General features: G+C 35.0%; 1 protein-coding gene across 2 annotated transcripts; it reads left to right on the top strand.

Moving 5' to 3' along the window:
• Positions 1 to 439: 439 nt before the first annotated feature.
• Positions 440 to 13,465, top strand: LOC116022205 (F-box/LRR-repeat protein 15). 2 transcript variants are annotated; one of them, XM_031262813.1, is made up of 17 exons: positions 440 to 1,367; positions 2,304 to 2,475; positions 2,603 to 2,735; positions 3,684 to 3,789; positions 3,856 to 4,053; positions 4,129 to 4,399; positions 4,482 to 4,580; positions 6,993 to 7,081; positions 7,199 to 7,298; positions 7,417 to 7,587; positions 10,693 to 10,845; positions 11,495 to 11,655; positions 11,768 to 11,966; positions 12,276 to 12,721; positions 12,820 to 12,883; positions 12,990 to 13,076; positions 13,173 to 13,465. In XM_031262813.1, exons 1-17 carry the CDS (start codon positions 928 to 930, stop codon positions 13,251 to 13,253), a joined length of 2,970 nt encoding a protein of 989 aa, XP_031118673.1. In that variant the 5' UTR covers positions 440 to 927; the 3' UTR covers positions 13,254 to 13,465. The 2 variants fall into 2 exon arrangements, with proteins under 2 accessions (XP_031118673.1, XP_031118674.1); XM_031262814.1 differs by lacking the exons at positions 440 to 1,367; positions 2,304 to 2,475; positions 2,603 to 2,735; ... (2 more) ...; positions 4,129 to 4,399; positions 4,482 to 4,580 and adding exons at positions 4,754 to 4,766; positions 4,894 to 5,026; positions 5,966 to 6,071; ... (1 more) ...; positions 6,411 to 6,681; positions 6,764 to 6,862.
• The last annotated feature ends 3,583 nt before the right edge of the window (positions 13,466 to 17,048 follow it).

A 17,048-nucleotide genomic window follows, 5' to 3' on the forward strand; every position in this document is an offset into this window, starting at 1 on the left:
TAAGACCTTAAACCTACTCCAACTCCTTTCTGCACTATATCCCAAGTAGTCTATTCGTTGCATTGAACATCCATAACCGTATTTTCATCACCCTGGAATTGAGAACCGTCTATAACTTTCTTCTTCCTGTTACTATGGATATGCGTTCAAGTAAATCTTAGTCTTCAAAACTACCTGGAGAGAACTCATACTCCCAGCTCAACTATTTCCTCCCATGCTTCTTTGTATTCCTTTTTATGACAAACAAATTTGGGATGAAATAAATATGGGTTGCATTCCCGAAAATATAAATTATTATTGTGGGCAAGAAATATAAATTATTATGGAGTATTATGTAACCAAAATACTTACCTTGGGTGTTTCTTTTGATCATTTATAATTTATTTATATATTTTGGAAGAGAGAGTAAAATATAGGGAGTAATTCAAAGTGTGCCCGAGAATTCCGTAGAGTACATTTTTCTCTCTCTTATAGATAAAGCGAGACGAGTGAGCGGGGGAGAGAAGAGAGCGAAGCACTCATAAGTCTGAATAATCTCCATTACCGCCGATCACTGCAAGGCGGCAGCAACAGTAGCGGCCCAACAACACTTTTTGCCGTTCGCCGGAACCCTCCGCTTTCCGATCCTCCCAAGATCCGATCCCTTATCCTTCCCTCTCTCAACTTCCCATTGCTCCCTGCGGGGTTACAGACGTGTACTGATACCCCTCGATTGTTCCGGTTGCCTCCGAATCAGTGGATAAAGATTCAATCTCTACGTGAATTTGCATTTTGCAGGTGAATTTTACCCGGAAATTTCTTTTCTTGCTTTGTTGGCGAAGTTAGGGTTTGTTCAGAGAAGGGTGTTAGATCTTGAGCTGGGGTTTGTAAAAATCAGGGATTTTGTATTCTGTCAGTGGTGGTCTTGGATATTGCTTTCGTGTGTGTATGAGGATTTGGTGCTGCTTGTGTTTTGGTGAAGAAGAAGAAGAAGAGGATAGGAAGGGAAGAAAGGGTATGAGAGAGGACATTTCAGGGACTGCTAGCGAGGAGATGGAGAATGACGAGCCTCAAAACTTCGGATTAGGGTTTCCGTGGGACGGGCAGCTGGACGCAGAAATGGAGTTATGGTCACAGGCGGCTGAGGATAATGCTTATAGAAATGATAGGCTTGGGCGTGATATGGACTTCGGAAACTTACAGTTCGAGGGCACAAATGGGAGTTTGCAAGGTTTTCATCACTTGGCCTCAAGTAGTAGTAGTGGCCATTCTGCAATGGAGGTTAATTTGAATTTGAGCTTGAGTGAAGAGCCTTCATCCTCCACAGCATTAAAGCAAGACAACAGTGATTCTCATAATAAAAGGCCCAAAGTTCATTCCTTCTCGCTGTAATTCCTCCTCCTTCTCCTCTGTTTCTCTCTCTATGTGTGTTTCAGTGTGCATATAAGCATATTAGCAGTTAGTGTTATTTATATCAGAATGTCACTCCTTGGTTCTGTAAAAAAACTCTATAGCCACATAATGCTAGGAATATTTTTTTATTTTTATTTTATCAAAGCTGGGACTCTATATATGTGATTGAATCCAAAGACTTCCCTTCTGCCAGGGACATATTTTTATACAATGGGGTTAATAAAAATACAATTTTTTTTACTAAGTCTTAATGAAATTTAGTTGCCCTGTACCTTAATATGGGATTCTCAAATAAATTTTCAAGTTTAGATATGCAGAATATGCACTGTTGATGTCAAAGAATTTCTCTACCATAGTGAAGTAACAATTGATTTTTTTTTTTATTAATTTTTTTTTTGTTTATACTGTGATTTCTTTCTGTATTTGAACCAATTTGTGTTGTTTCCTCTATCAGGAGAACAAATCAAGTCCTTCCATTGATGATGGATATATTGAAAGCGCCTAAGTGGCTGAATCTGGATTATTTTGAATCCATTTTATCAATTTTGCTCCTAATATGTCAGATTATACATTTACTTTCCTAATTAAAGGCTATAAAACTTCTCTTAGGTTTTCAATTTGTATTTAGATATTATGATGGTAGCTTGACTCGATCCCCGGTTAGACTATCTCCTATGTTCTGAGGTTCACATTCTATTATTGGTACTTATGTAGTATAATGAAAAAAAAAACAAAGAGAACCCAAATTCAACCATTGTTCATATTTATTTGTTTATTTATTGTTGTTACTTGCTAGCTTGTTATATGGAATGTTGATATATTAGCAAGTAATAAATGAATTTGTGAACAGGGAATTTGGTTTATGGTGTTCCTCACTTTTTTGAATGCTGATGTTTATTAAACTCTTGCAGTGACTGGGACAGTCCTTTTCTCGATGAGTCTCGTTATGCTTGTCCCGTGTATGATGGTGGTGAGGAGAGTCCATCCATGTTTTCTGCTCTTGATGATCAAAGAAAAGATGGTAGTCCAAAACCTGAGGATTTAGAAGTTCGGATGGATCTTACTGATGACTTATTGCACATGGTATATATAACAATTATTATTTGCGAGGAACTTTATGGTTACTTTAGTCTTTTCGTCTGGTTGAATTATTCTCAGAGTCCTCATTAATGCTATTGAGTTGGATAAAAAACTTCTGATTTTTTTGTAGGTCTTCTCATTTTTGGGCCACATTGACCTCTGTCGAGCTGCAAGGGTTTGCAAGCAGTGGAGGACAGCTAGCACTCATGAAGATTTTTGGCGGTACCTGAATTTTGAAAATAGGCTCATAACCTTAGTTCAGTGTGAGTATTTTTGTATTGTGGAGAAAAATTACTTTTCCTCCTCCCAATAGGGGAAAAATGAATTTTTAGGTAAAGGAATATTAAATTTCCATGATACTTTGTTTCAATGGGATGCTTAAACTAATAAGATGAACTTGCTAAGAGTTGCCTGTTCTTATAATAGAATTTACATATTCTTCTCCTTGACATATGTGAAATTCTATCACTCAAGTTGCATCAACCTCTCTGAAAGCCAAGGTTGCAAAAATCACTAGGTGTTCCTTGGGTGCCCTTTTTTTTTTTTTTTTTTTTTTTTTTTTCAATTTAAAAGATTTAATACTTTAATACTTTAGTACTAAAATATTAAATATTAACCTAAAAAACATCTAGAATTGTAAATTGTATAAAGATTTAAAGAATCAAAACACAACACAAAGTCACAACTCACAAAGTATTAATATTAGAGTACTTGATTTTGAATTTTTTTATTAGATTTTTTTGGGTTTGCGACAAATTTGAACAATTTAGGGTTATTTCACTAAAAACGGCATTGGTTTGAGTGAAATAACCCATTTTAAATAACACGGGGAAATAGCTAACCAGCAGCCTAGACGACCGCCTAGGCTGCCTAGTCCGCTGCGACTTAGTTGGCGCCTAGAACGGCGATTCCGCCGAAATTCTAGGCGGCTGGCCACCGCCTAGCGCCTAGGCGCCGATTAATCGGCACTTAGGCGCAATTTTTGCAACATTGCTGAGAGCAGAAGATCGTTAATGTTTTCCTTCCCCAGCATTGCGAGTTTGATCTGACTTTTTATGTATGAGAATAAACCTGGAGGGCTAAATTGGTCTACTGGCTTATTTACACATTACAAATTTTTAGATTTTGCTTCTGAATAACTTCCTGGTTGGCATATTAATTCATCATATCAGAAATAAATTTCACTTTAATATCTTGTTTTATATTTACAGTTGAGGACATGTGTCTTCGTTATCCAAATGCCACTGCAGTAAATGTTTATGGTGCAGGCGCACAGGCTATCCACTCACTTGCAATGAAAGCAATATATTCTTTAAGGTAATTAGTTTTTTATTTTGGTATATAAAGATAATGTGCTATTTTGATGCTTGTGATTTTTGTCAGAAATCTTGAGGCCCTGACCTTGGGCAGAGGTCAACTTGGGGAAACATTCTTCCAAGTCCTACCAGAGTGCCATATGTTGAAGAGCTTAGCTATTAATGATGCCACTCTTGGAAATGGCATTCAAGAAATACCTATTTACCATGAAAGGCTGCGTCGTCTTCAGCTTGTGAAGTGTCGGGTGCTCCGAGTTTCTGTCAGGTTATATATCAGTAAGAACCAAGTAACTTGCAAAGAACCTTTTTAGCTATGGTGCTTAAGAATTTTGTTTTGCAGGTGTCCCCTGCTTGAAACTTTGTCCCTAAAACGAAGTAGCATGCCACATGCAGTGCTAAACTGCCCACTTTTGCATGACCTTGATATAGCTGCTTGTCACAAGCTTTCAGATGCTGCAATTCGTTCAGCAGCAACTTCATGCCCACTCTTAGAGTCCTTGGATATGTCAAACTGTTCATGTGCTAGTGATGAGACACTTCGTGAAATATCTCTTACATGTGTGAATCTCCATGTTCTTGATGCATCATACTGCCCAAACATCTCTCTTGAGGTTAGGTTTAAGATCCATTCTTTGATTGTCACCTGATATTATGTTAGGCTTCCACACTGACTTCTCATTTCTCCTTCTATAGTCTGTTAGGCTTACAACACTGAAAGTTCTTAAGCTTCACAGTTGTGAGGGAATAACTTCAGCTTCAATGGCTGCCATAGCTTTCAGCTATACATTAGAGGTTTGGCCCATTCTTCTCTTACTTCTGTTATCATCACTTATATGTATTTATGTGGTCTCTTAATAAGTAGTTTCATAACTTCTTTTTCTTTCTTACAAATTGTAAAGTGAGATGGTAGTCCAAAACCTGAGGATTTAGAAGTTCGGATGGATCTTACTGATTTATGACTATGACTTATTGCACATGGTATATATAACAATTATTATTTGCGAGGAACTTTATGGTTACTTTAGTCTTTTCGTCTGGTTGAATTATTCTCAGAGTCCTCATTAATGCTATTGAGTTGGATAAAAAACTTCTGATTTTTTTGTAGGTCTTCTCATTTTTGGGCCACATTGACCTCTGTCGAGCTGCAAGGGTTTGCAAGCAGTGGAGGACAGCTAGCACTCATGAAGATTTTTGGCGGTACCTGAATTTTGAAAATAGGCTCATAACCTTAGTTCAGTGTGAGTATTTTTGTATTGGGAGAAAAATTACTTTTCCTCCTCCCAATAGGGGAAAATGAATTTTTAGGTAAAGGAATATTAATTTCCATGATACTTTGTTTCAATGGGATGCTTAAACTAATAAGATGAACTTGCTAAGAGTTGCCTGTTCTTATAATAGAATTTACATATTCTTCTCCTTGACATATGTGAAATTCTATCACTCAAGTTGCATCAACCTCTCTGAAAGCCAAGGTTGCAAAATCACTAGGTGTTCCTTGGGTGCCCTTTTTTTTTTTTTTTTTTTTTTTCAATTTAAAAGATTTAATACTTTAATACTTTAGTACTAAAATATTAAATATTAACCTAAAAAACATCTAGAATTGTAAATTGTATAAAGATTTAAAGAATCAAAACACAACACAAAGTCACAACTCACAAAGTATTAATATTAGAGTACTTGATTTTGAATTTTTTTATTAGATTTTTTTGGGTTTGCGACAAATTTGAACAATTTAGGGTTATTTCACTAAAAACGGCATTGGTTTGAGTGAAATAACCCATTTTAAATAACACGGGGAAATAGCTAACCAGCAGCCTAGACGACCGCCTAGGCTGCCTAGTCCGCTGCGACTTAGTTGGCGCCTAGAACGGCGATTCCGCCGAAATTCTAGGCGGCTGGCCACCGCCTAGCGCCTAGGCGCCGATTAATCGGCACTTAGGCGCAATTTTTGCAACATTGCTGAGAGCAGAAGATCGTTAATGTTTTCCTTCCCCAGCATTGCGAGTTTGATCTGACTTTTTATGTATGAGAATAAACCTGGAGGGCTAAATTGGTCTACTGGCTTATTTACACATTACAAATTTTTAGATTTTGCTTCTGAATAACTTCCTGGTTGGCATATTAATTCATCATATCAGAAATAAATTTCACTTTAATATCTTGTTTTATATTTACAGTTGAGGACATGTGTCTTCGTTATCCAAATGCCACTGCAGTAAATGTTTATGGTGCAGGCGCACAGGCTATCCACTCACTTGCAATGAAAGCAATATATTCTTTAAGGTAATTAGTTTTTTATTTTGGTATATAAAGATAATGTGCTATTTTGATGCTTGTGATTTTTGTCAGAAATCTTGAGGCCCTGACCTTGGGCAGAGGTCAACTTGGGGAAACATTCTTCCAAGTCCTACCAGAGTGCCATATGTTGAAGAGCTTAGCTATTAATGATGCCACTCTTGGAAATGGCATTCAAGAAATACCTATTTACCATGAAAGGCTGCGTCGTCTTCAGCTTGTGAAGTGTCGGGTGCTCCGAGTTTCTGTCAGGTTATATATCAGTAAGAACCAAGTAACTTGCAAAGAACCTTTTTAGCTATGGTGCTTAAGAATTTTGTTTTGCAGGTGTCCCCTGCTTGAAACTTTGTCCCTAAAACGAAGTAGCATGCCACATGCAGTGCTAAACTGCCCACTTTTGCATGACCTTGATATAGCTGCTTGTCACAAGCTTTCAGATGCTGCAATTCGTTCAGCAGCAACTTCATGCCCACTCTTAGAGTCCTTGGATATGTCAAACTGTTCATGTGCTAGTGATGAGACACTTCGTGAAATATCTCTTACATGTGTGAATCTCCATGTTCTTGATGCATCATACTGCCCAAACATCTCTCTTGAGGTTAGGTTTAAGATCCATTCTTTGATTGTCACCTGATATTATGTTAGGCTTCCACACTGACTTCTCATTTCTCCTTCTATAGTCTGTTAGGCTTACAACACTGAAAGTTCTTAAGCTTCACAGTTGTGAGGGAATAACTTCAGCTTCAATGGCTGCCATAGCTTTCAGCTATACATTAGAGGTTTGGCCCATTCTTCTCTTACTTCTGTTATCATCACTTATATGTATTTATGTGGTCTCTTAATAAGTAGTTTCATAACTTCTTTTTCTTTCTTACAAATTGTAAAGTGAGAGTTCACATAAATTTGCAGGTTCTGGAGCTTGATAATTGTAACCTACTAACATCAGTTTCTTTGGATCTTGCTCGCCTACAGAACATAAGGCTTGTACATTGTCGCAAGTATGATACTCACATGCTACTGTTAGCCCTTGGGGCTGTTTAAATTCTTTTTGAAGCCTTGAACATGGATACTTTTTAGGTGGTTATAATCTCTCTTTACTGTCCTTTTTTTGGCAGATTTGCTGATTTGAATTTACGAAGTGATATGCTCTCTTCCATTACTATTTCTAATTGTCCTCTGCTCCAGCGAATCAATATCACTTCGAATTCACTCAAGGTTAGCCTAGAATTTGCCAAGGTTTCATTTCATTTGAATTTTTAACAAAAAAATCCCTGGAGCCATGATCTTCTGGAATAATTATTTTAAATTAAATTAAATTAATCTTTTTCTGCAGAAGCTGGTGCTGCAAAAGCAAGAATGCTTAACCACTTTAGCGTTGCAATGCCCCAGTTTGCAAGAAGTGGACCTTACTGAGTGTGAATGTCTAACAAATTCTGTTTGTGAAGTTTTCAGTGACGATGGTGGCTGTCCTAAGCTGAAATCACTGGTTTTAGACAACTGTGAGGTTTGTAGTGATATTAAAATTTATTGTTTCAATCACTCAGATTAGCAAACTTGCGTTTGCAAGATTCTTGATTTGAGGTTGGGGTTTGTTGTTGATCGAGTGTTTCTTTTAGACTTTGAAATGCTCTTCCTAGTACCATTGGCTCACGGAATGTGAGATTACCTTACCTAATAAGATTACCTCTTGAAAAGTAATGTGAGATTATCTTATGTGTTTGGTTTGGATTGTGGGAATATAAATATATAATATTACATTGTTTGGTTAAGGGTTATACGGATCAATTTATAGTAATGTCCTCAATATATATATATATATATATATATATCATGCATATTTATTTATTTACATGTAAATAAATGTGTGTATAATTATACATAAATGTATGCCAATGTGTAAATATTTATAGGGAAAAGGGTCAAAAAGACCCTAAACTTTACACCAAAAGTCAATTAAACCCCTAAACTTTCAAAAAGGTCAATTAAACCCTCAAACATGTCAAATTGAGTTAAATACATCAAATTCACCGGTAACCAACAGGTTCCCGGAAAAGGCACCAAGTCACCTTCTCTGGCGATTCGCCGGCGAAAGTGACCAAAAGGTCGCCTTCTCTCAGGGAGAAGGCGACCAGATCTGGTCGCTTTCTCCCAGGAGAAGGCAACCATTTTTCTAGTCGCCTTCTCCTGGGAGAAAGCGACCAGAAAACTGGTCGCCTTCGCCGGAGAAGGTGACCAAAAGGTTGCCTTCCACCGGAGATGGCGACCGGCGACGTTTCGGTCGTCGCCGAAAGTTGTCGTCGGAGACCGGAAATTGACTCAATTTGACATGTTTGAGGATTTAATTGACCTTTTTAAAAGTTTAGGGGCCTAATTAACTTTTAGTGTAAAGTTTAGGGGTCTATTTGACCCTTTTCCCATATATATATATATATGTATATATATATATATGTATATATGCACACGTGTATGTATATTTTGTTATATAAACATATTTTTATTTTATATATGTTATTATTATCATCATTATTATTGTTGTTATTATTATTATTATATAAGGGCTAGTTAACAATTGCCAATTTAGAATATTGAAAGGTAATCTTAGATTACCTAAGAGGATGGAGGTAATCAGATTATTGGCTCACGGAACGTGAGATTACCTTACCTAATAGGATTACCTCTTGAAAAATAATGTGAGATTATCTTATGTTTTTGGTTTGGATTGTGGGAATATAATATTACATTGTTTGGTTAAGGGTTATATGGATCAATTTATAGTAATGTCCTCAATATATATATATATATATATATATATATATATATGCACACGTGTATGTATATTTTGTTATATAAACATATTTTTATTTTATATATGTTATTATTGTTGTTGTTGTTGTTGTTGTTATTATTATTATTATTATTATTGTATAAGGGCTAGTTAACAATTGCCAATTTAGAATATTGAAAGGTAATCTTAGATTACCTAAGAGGATGGAGGTAATCAGATTATTGGCTCACGGAACGTGAGATTACCTTACCTAATAGGATTACCTCTTGAAAAATAATGTGAGATTATCTTATGTTTTTGGTTTGGATTGTGGGAATATAATATTACATTGTTTGGTTAAGGGTTATATGGATCAATTTATAGTAATGTCCTCAATATATATATATATATATATATATATATATATATGCACACGTGTATGTATATTTTGTTATATAAACATATTTTTATTTTATATATGTTATTATTGTTGTTGTTGTTGTTGTTGTTATTATTATTATTATTATTATTGTATAAGGGCTAGTTAACAATTGCCAATTTAGAATATTGAAAGGTAATCTTAGATTACCTAAGAGGATGGAGGTAATCAGATTATTGGCTCACGGAACGTGAGATTACCTTACCTAATAGGATTACCTCTTGAAAAGTAATGTGAGATTATCTTATGTGTTTGGTTTGGATTTTGGGAATATAATATTGCATTGTTTGGTTAAGGGTTATATGGATCAATTTATAGTAATGTCCTCAATATATATATATATCTATATATATATATATATATATATATATATATATATATATATGTATCATGCATATTTATTTATTTACATATAAATAAATGTGTGTATAATTATACATAAATGTATGCCAATGTGTAAATATTAATAAATAAATATATATATACATATATATATATATATATATATATATATATATATATATATATATATATATATATGCATACGTGTATGTATATTTTGTTATATAAACATATTTTTATTTTATATATGTTATTATTATAATCATTATTATTGTTATTATTATTATTATTGTTATTATTATTATTATTATATAAGGGCTAGTTAACAATTGCCAATTTAGAATATAGAAAGGTAATCTTAGATTACCTAAGAGGATGGAGGTAATCAGATTACATTTAAATATTACCGCCACATCCGCTTTGGGGTAGTATAACACTACCTGGTTAGCTCATAACTCGAACAAAACAAAGTAATATAGCATTACCTAGTTAATCTTATATTACTTGAACCAAACACCCCCTAAGCAATACAAATATATTGATGGTCAGTATTCTTCTGGAGTACCTTGCTTTCTTGATTCAACATTTCAACCTAAAGACGAGGCTTATTTGATGTTAGTAGGGTATCACCCCTAAGGTTTTGGTGTCACAGAATGTAGGAAGGTATTGGTATCAGATATTGATGCGCAGATGTACAGAAATCTTGCTAATGAATAGAAGTACAATGGCTGACTTTGCAGAGCAAGGCCAAGCTACCACGCATATTGACATGTGGTGCCTTTAGATAATCATGACTTGTGTGCAATATTGTGGGTGACTGATGAAAACAGTGTATGCAGTAGTCAGTAGATTGTGGTACATCCAATATTCTTCATTTTGCCTTTAGATAAACATGACTTGTGCACAGTATTGTGACTGACCAAAGAGAGTACTGTGTGGGTAGGAGGTTGTGGTAAATCCGGTATTGTTTAATGTATGACTGTTTTTTATTGTATTACATTTTGATGTGCATGTTTTATAAAGCTGATTAAGTTTATTATTTTTTTAATTTTTTAATAATCCAGAGCTTGACAGCTGTGGGGTTTTCCTGTACTAAACTGAATGCTCTTTCCCTTGCTGGTTGCCGCGGTTTAACTTCACTTGAACTGAGATGCCCTTATCTTGAGCAAGTATCATTAGATGGTTGTGACCATCTTGAAAGTGCATCTTTTTGTCCTGTAAGTGGAATTTATCCATCCTTATTTATTAGTCACATGAGTCGATATGATGTTTCACTTAACAATCCTAAAGAGGCACCTCTAAATTCTCTAAATTTCTTCATCTCCATCTCCATACAAATCCTTCATTGTTTCCCTGCATTTTACACGGTACTGGTCTGAATATTTTGAACTTCTATCAGTACTAGTGATGTTACAAATCTTCCTGATTTCCTGATCATTGGGCTGGTTTTATTTCATTATGGGCACATTTCTGACCTAACTCTAATCCATTTGAAATTTTGAAGTGGAACATTGACATAGGTTTTTTGCCTAGAACTGAGGGTTCAATCCACATCCCTTGCATATTTTCTGCTGGTGGTCATACTGATTTGATATTTTATAAGACCAAGCAATTTCTTTCTCCTTAACCCCCTACTTTTGGACTGTGTTTGTCATCGAAATCTATCTTTGCCTCTTGTGTCTGTTACTTGTTTATTTGTAAACTACTAAGTTCTCTTGTTAAAACTCATTTATATTGCATGCCTTCAATGCTTTATCTAGGTTTCTTTTACCTTTCATTTTCCCATGGAAATTATTTGTTCACTTTTTTATGATATATTCTAGCAATATTGTTCAAAATTTCTGACATGTCTATACTCTTGTTCAGGTTGGTCTTAGGTCTCTTAATCTTGGCATATGCCCCAAATTGAGTGTGCTGCGTATTGAAGCACCACAAATGACATCTCTTGAACTGAAGGGCTGTGGTGTACTATCTGAAGCATCAATTAATTGCCCACTCCTCACTGCTCTGGATGCTTCATTTTGCAGGTCACTTTGTAACACTTTTCTGATGCATTTTCTTGTCAGCCCTAGTTTGAATATTTGCTAATTCTGCATTGTATCATACTGGCATGGCTTCTTATATTGCTTCTCTGTGCAGCCAACTTAAGGATGACTGTTTGTCTGCCACCACAATGTTGTGTCGTCTAATCAAGTCCTTAGTATTGATGTCATGTCCCTCAGTTGGCTCTGATGGACTCCTGTCTTTACGTTGGCTTCCAGAGTTGACCTACCTTGACCTGTCCTACACCTTCTTGGTCAATTTGCAGCCTGTTTACGAGTCCTGTTTGCACTTGAAGGTACTTCTATTGCCAGGAATTAATTTTGTTTCCTTCAAACAAAATTAGACATACTGTTTTAGCTCTTTGAGGTTTATTTATGCACACAATAACTGCAGGTGGGACAAAGGAGTTATATTTTAGGGAACCAGATTCTTTATACTTTACTTTTTATTTTTATTTTCACTTTGGCCCTATTTTCTTTTGATTTGTAATTGGGAAAGTTACTTGAAGATTTTGAATTTAGGTACCTGCATGTTTCAGGATTAGTATATATTTATTTATCTGATTATAAGCTTCTGGTTCTTATTCTAGTTATGCTTTATATAGGTTTTAAAATTGCAAGCATGCAAGTACCTTAGTGATACATCTTTGGAGCCTCTTTATAAAGAAAATGCTCTCCCAGCCCTTAGTGAATTGGACTTGTCGTATGGGACACTGTGCCAGTCTGCCATTGAGGAATTGCTTGCTTGCTGTAAACATTTGACGCATGTTAGCTTGAATGGGTGCATAAATATGCATGATTTGGATTGGGGTGGAAATGAAATTTCTTACATGACGACAACATTTCCATCCACCCTTGGTGACATCCACTTCCAAAACGAGCAACCAAATCGTATGCTGCAGAATCTCACTTGTGTTGGTTGTCCCAACATCAAGAAGGTTGTTATTCCCATGGCACAGTGTTTCCTTTTGTCATCACTGAATCTGTCACTGTCTGCAAATCTGAAGGAAGTTAACGTTGCTTGTTCCAACTTGTCTTCTCTTAATTTAAGGTACATAGTACATACCTTCCAAATTGGTTCTTCAATTACTGCATTCTTAATCTGTTGAGCAATGTGGATTATGGATAACTTATTTTCTTCCTCTTCAGCAACTGTTGTTCGCTGGAAATCTTGAAACTTGACTGTCCTAGATTAAACAACCTATTCCTTCAGGTAAAACCCGTGTTCCTAGTTAGCTATTTGCTTGGGTTGACGTTGGCAAATATCGTCCATGGAGAGTATTAATTACCTGTTATGTGTTTCGTTTCCTGCTTGGCAGTCTTGCAACATTGATGAGGAAGCTGTTGAAGCTGCCATATCGCAGTGCAGTGTGCTGGAGACACTTGATGTCCGTTTCTGTCCCAAGGTGAGGATATTCAAAAAAAGAATTTTTTTTTTCGGGGGGATTTGAAATACACAATACCATTTAATTCTAAGAATTTATGGTGTTGGATTGTGGCAGATATGCCCACCGAGTATAGGGAAGTTACGAGCTGCATGTCCCGGCCTGAAACGCATCTTCAGCAGCCTAGCACCTGCATGATGGGATGAGATGGGATGTTTAGTGATGTGCATTTGTTGGGTTTATTTGGTAGTAACTGGTACTGCATTTCAAGTTTTTAGTCAATTTTTTTTTTTTATTTTAAATTTTACTTTGTGGTTGTTGAGTGAACCAAGAGATTTACTTAAGGTGTCTGACTATCAGGGGATGAAACTTACTCATTATTATTCATGCTTCTTAATAATTCGCTATCACTCCTTGCGTTTATCAAATGCTAATAATATAATTTACTATTATTAGTATTACCAGTCTTTAGTTAAAACTAGGGGTGGTCAATTCGGTTTGATTTATTTGAACCAAATCGAACCGAACTGAACTAGTAATATACTGAAAAATTGAATGGTTTGGGATTCTTGTAAACTGAACGGTTCGGTTTTTAATTGAACCGAACGGCTTGTAAAAAATCGAATTGAACGGAATATCGTTTGATTTTAATAATAATAAAGAAGTAGGGAATTTAAGTCCTTTATCATTGATATCTCTCTTGCATTTTTTATTTGATTTCTTTATAATTGTTTTTTACCTTACAATTAGTACTTAGCAGTATGTTTAGATGTTTAGTTGAAAGCACATAGAATCAATATTGCCTCCACTGAGGTTCGATCTCATGACATCCCATATGGAAGAATCACTACATGCCATCTAAGCACATTTGTGCTTGGCATGAATATGTTCTATATTCTTTAATGATTTAAAAAGTATACAAAATAGGTGTATTGCTAGAAGTCCGGGATCGGCCCATAAGAGGCCCGTGATCTGACCTCCATAGTATGGGCCGGTCTTGAGCTATGCTAACCGAGGCCCAAGACCGACCCGGGCTCAGGTTTTGGCCAGCTCTAGTAGAACCACACATTTCAAATTTGAAAACTCAAAGTAGAGAGTAATCCACTCTTTGTAATCCAGTTTTAGATTTAATATATGCAGAATTCAATTTTCACGTTACAATATCTAAAGACAAGAAAAATAAAGTTATATAAATTTCAAAAATAATACAAAAGTACATATATATGGAAAAAAAATTCCAAAAAAGTAAATTTTCTAAAAAAAAAAGAAGGAAAAAACATACAAATTAAAGGTTACTTAAAACCCCATAAGCATTGCCCAAGGCCTTGTGGTCAAGCAGCATAAAATGATTCTCCCAAGTGGGAGGTCATGGGTTCGAGCCTCAGGTTTTGAGTCAGATTAAAATTTTAACCCAAAATTCGAATCGTTTTTAATATATATGGCCATATTCCTAGTGAGCTCAACCCATGTTGAACCCGACCCAATCTGGACTAAACGGGACAATTTATATATTGTGCACCCCGATTCAAAACGACGTCGTTTTGGTTCTTTTAATTAACGGCTTTTTCATTTTCCATTTGATCTTAACTTATAAGATGAGTTCTGTGCATTCTATTGTGACATTCGATGTATTCTAGTCATTGATTCTGTATATTCTAGTATATAATTCTATACATTATTGATTTCCAATACCATACCTCATGGAACATAAGAGATAATACTTAGGTTTATATTTTGTGTATTCTAGTATGTAATTCTGTATATTATTGATTTCCAATATCATACCTCATAAAACAACAGTGATAATACTTAGGCTAATAATTCTGTGTATTCTATTAATAAATTATGTGCATTCTGGTATATAATTCTGTACATTATTGATTTCGAGTACTATACCTCATGAACTAGTAATGTTAATACTTAGGCTATTGATTGTATGTATTCTATTGAATAATATGTGTATTCTTTTACATACTTCTGTACATTAATGATATGATTTTTTATACTTAATGTAATTGCGGTATTGGAAACCAATAATGCACAGAATTATGGTATTAAAATTACTAATGTACAGAACTGTATAATATAATACACATAAACACTCAATAGAATACACAAAATTACACATGTAATAAAATGAAAGGAAAAGTTGAGAGAGTGAGTAGTGATTAGAGACCTATTGAAGGATAAATGCAAATTTTCTATGGACTATGGCCCACATAACAGCATAGACTAAGCATCGAAATTATGTTGTTTTGTCTTTTTATATTTAACCCTGTTTTAAATCTTGGTAACAACTAAAACTTTTGTTTTGTTCTTTGCTTTGTGCTTTTTCTTCTTATTTTTTTCTTAGATCGTTTTGATCATAGCAGAAATTTTAGGTTTTCATGAGAATTCTCGTTGCAATCGTTATTTACATCTTCTGTGGCTTTGATTATGGATCAGGTGCTCAATACTTTAGTTGTTGATAAGAGAACTTGTATTCTAGGTTTTTATAAATGTTGTGATTTTTTATGTTTTGATGGGCTAATTGTATAATTCAACTTATACTACTTTAGCTTGTATTTTTGTATTGCAAATGCAAGTCCTCCTATTGCTATAGATGATAGTTCTTGTATCACAATTCACATGTTTTGTTTTGATTTTATTTTATTATTTTTAGGGCCCTGGTTGTTTATTTGCAATATGTGTTTACCTATTTCTGATTTTTTAGTAATAATGAACTTTTGTTATTCAAATAAGAGTAAATTGCACTTTTGGTCCTCTGACTATAGCACCTCTATTAATTTCAACACTTGACTTTTAAAAGTAACGAATTGATCCTTTAACTATGTTTTTTTTAACGAATTTGGTCCTTCCGGCCAAATCAGAGGCCAAATTAGGCCGGAAAATTGTAACCCCTTTCCGATTACCATTTAGTGAGGGCATAATGGTCATTTGCTCTCTTTTCTTCTTCTCTTTTCTTCTCTTGTGCGCCGGAATCCATGGAAGACCACGAACACACTTCAAGAATTAGCTAATGACCAAATCCTACAAGGGTCGTGGCAAATTAACCTCAAAAGCAGTAACCATTAGAAGTTACTAATTGACAAAATAGATGTTCAAAAAGCTGAAAACAGAGCAGTAGAAAAGAAACCTAAGCAACTAAACATTCTGTGAAATGAAAAGTAATAAAATGGCCTCATCTGTTAGCTAACCGGAGAAACATGGTGCAATTCCTCCATTTCTTCGTTTCCTCCTTGTTGCGTTCGGCCGCTAGTTTACCGATTTCCAAGCCCTCGCTCTCATTCTCCTCCGCCGCCGCTTTACGGTTGCCGGCTAAGATCTCCGGACGGGGCTCCATCGCTAGGGCTTCCACGTCGGATCTCGATTCGTCTTCCTCGGTGCTAGTCTCGCACAACGGCGCCGGCGCACAGGAGAAGAAAAGAGAGCAAATGACTAAATTGCCCTCAAGATTTTGTCCATTACAATTTTCCGGTCGAATTTGGCCGGTGATTTGGCCGGAAGGACCAAATTCGTTAAAAAAAAATCATAGTTAAAGGATCAATTCGTTACTTTTAAAAGTCAAGTGTTGAAATTAATAGAGGTGCTATAGTCAGAGGACCAAAAGTGCAATTTACTCTTCAAATAATGAACATTTAGTGTTGAAATAATGAATATTTAGTGTTGAAGTAATAAACCTTCTATCCCATGTTTTGTTTAGATTTTATTTCATTATTTGTAAGGTTGTGGTCATTTAGCTACAATATATTTACTGTTTACATAATGGTTCTATTTCAAGTCCTTTTTGGTAATAGTCAACCTTTTGTTATTAAAATATGGAGTAATAAACATTTAGGTTTGAAATAATGAACCTTCTGTATTGGTTATTAAAATAATAAACATTTAAGGTTGAAATAATGAACCTTCTGTATTGTAATAATGAATTTATGTTATTGGTGTTTTGACTTGAGATGTTTTGATTTGGTAATTATATAATTCGATTTATACTTT

The sequence above is a fragment of the Ipomoea triloba genome, chromosome 6 (assembly GCF_003576645.1).
Source record: "Ipomoea triloba cultivar NCNSP0323 chromosome 6, ASM357664v1".
Classification (NCBI taxonomy): Eukaryota; Viridiplantae; Streptophyta; class Magnoliopsida; order Solanales; family Convolvulaceae; genus Ipomoea; species Ipomoea triloba.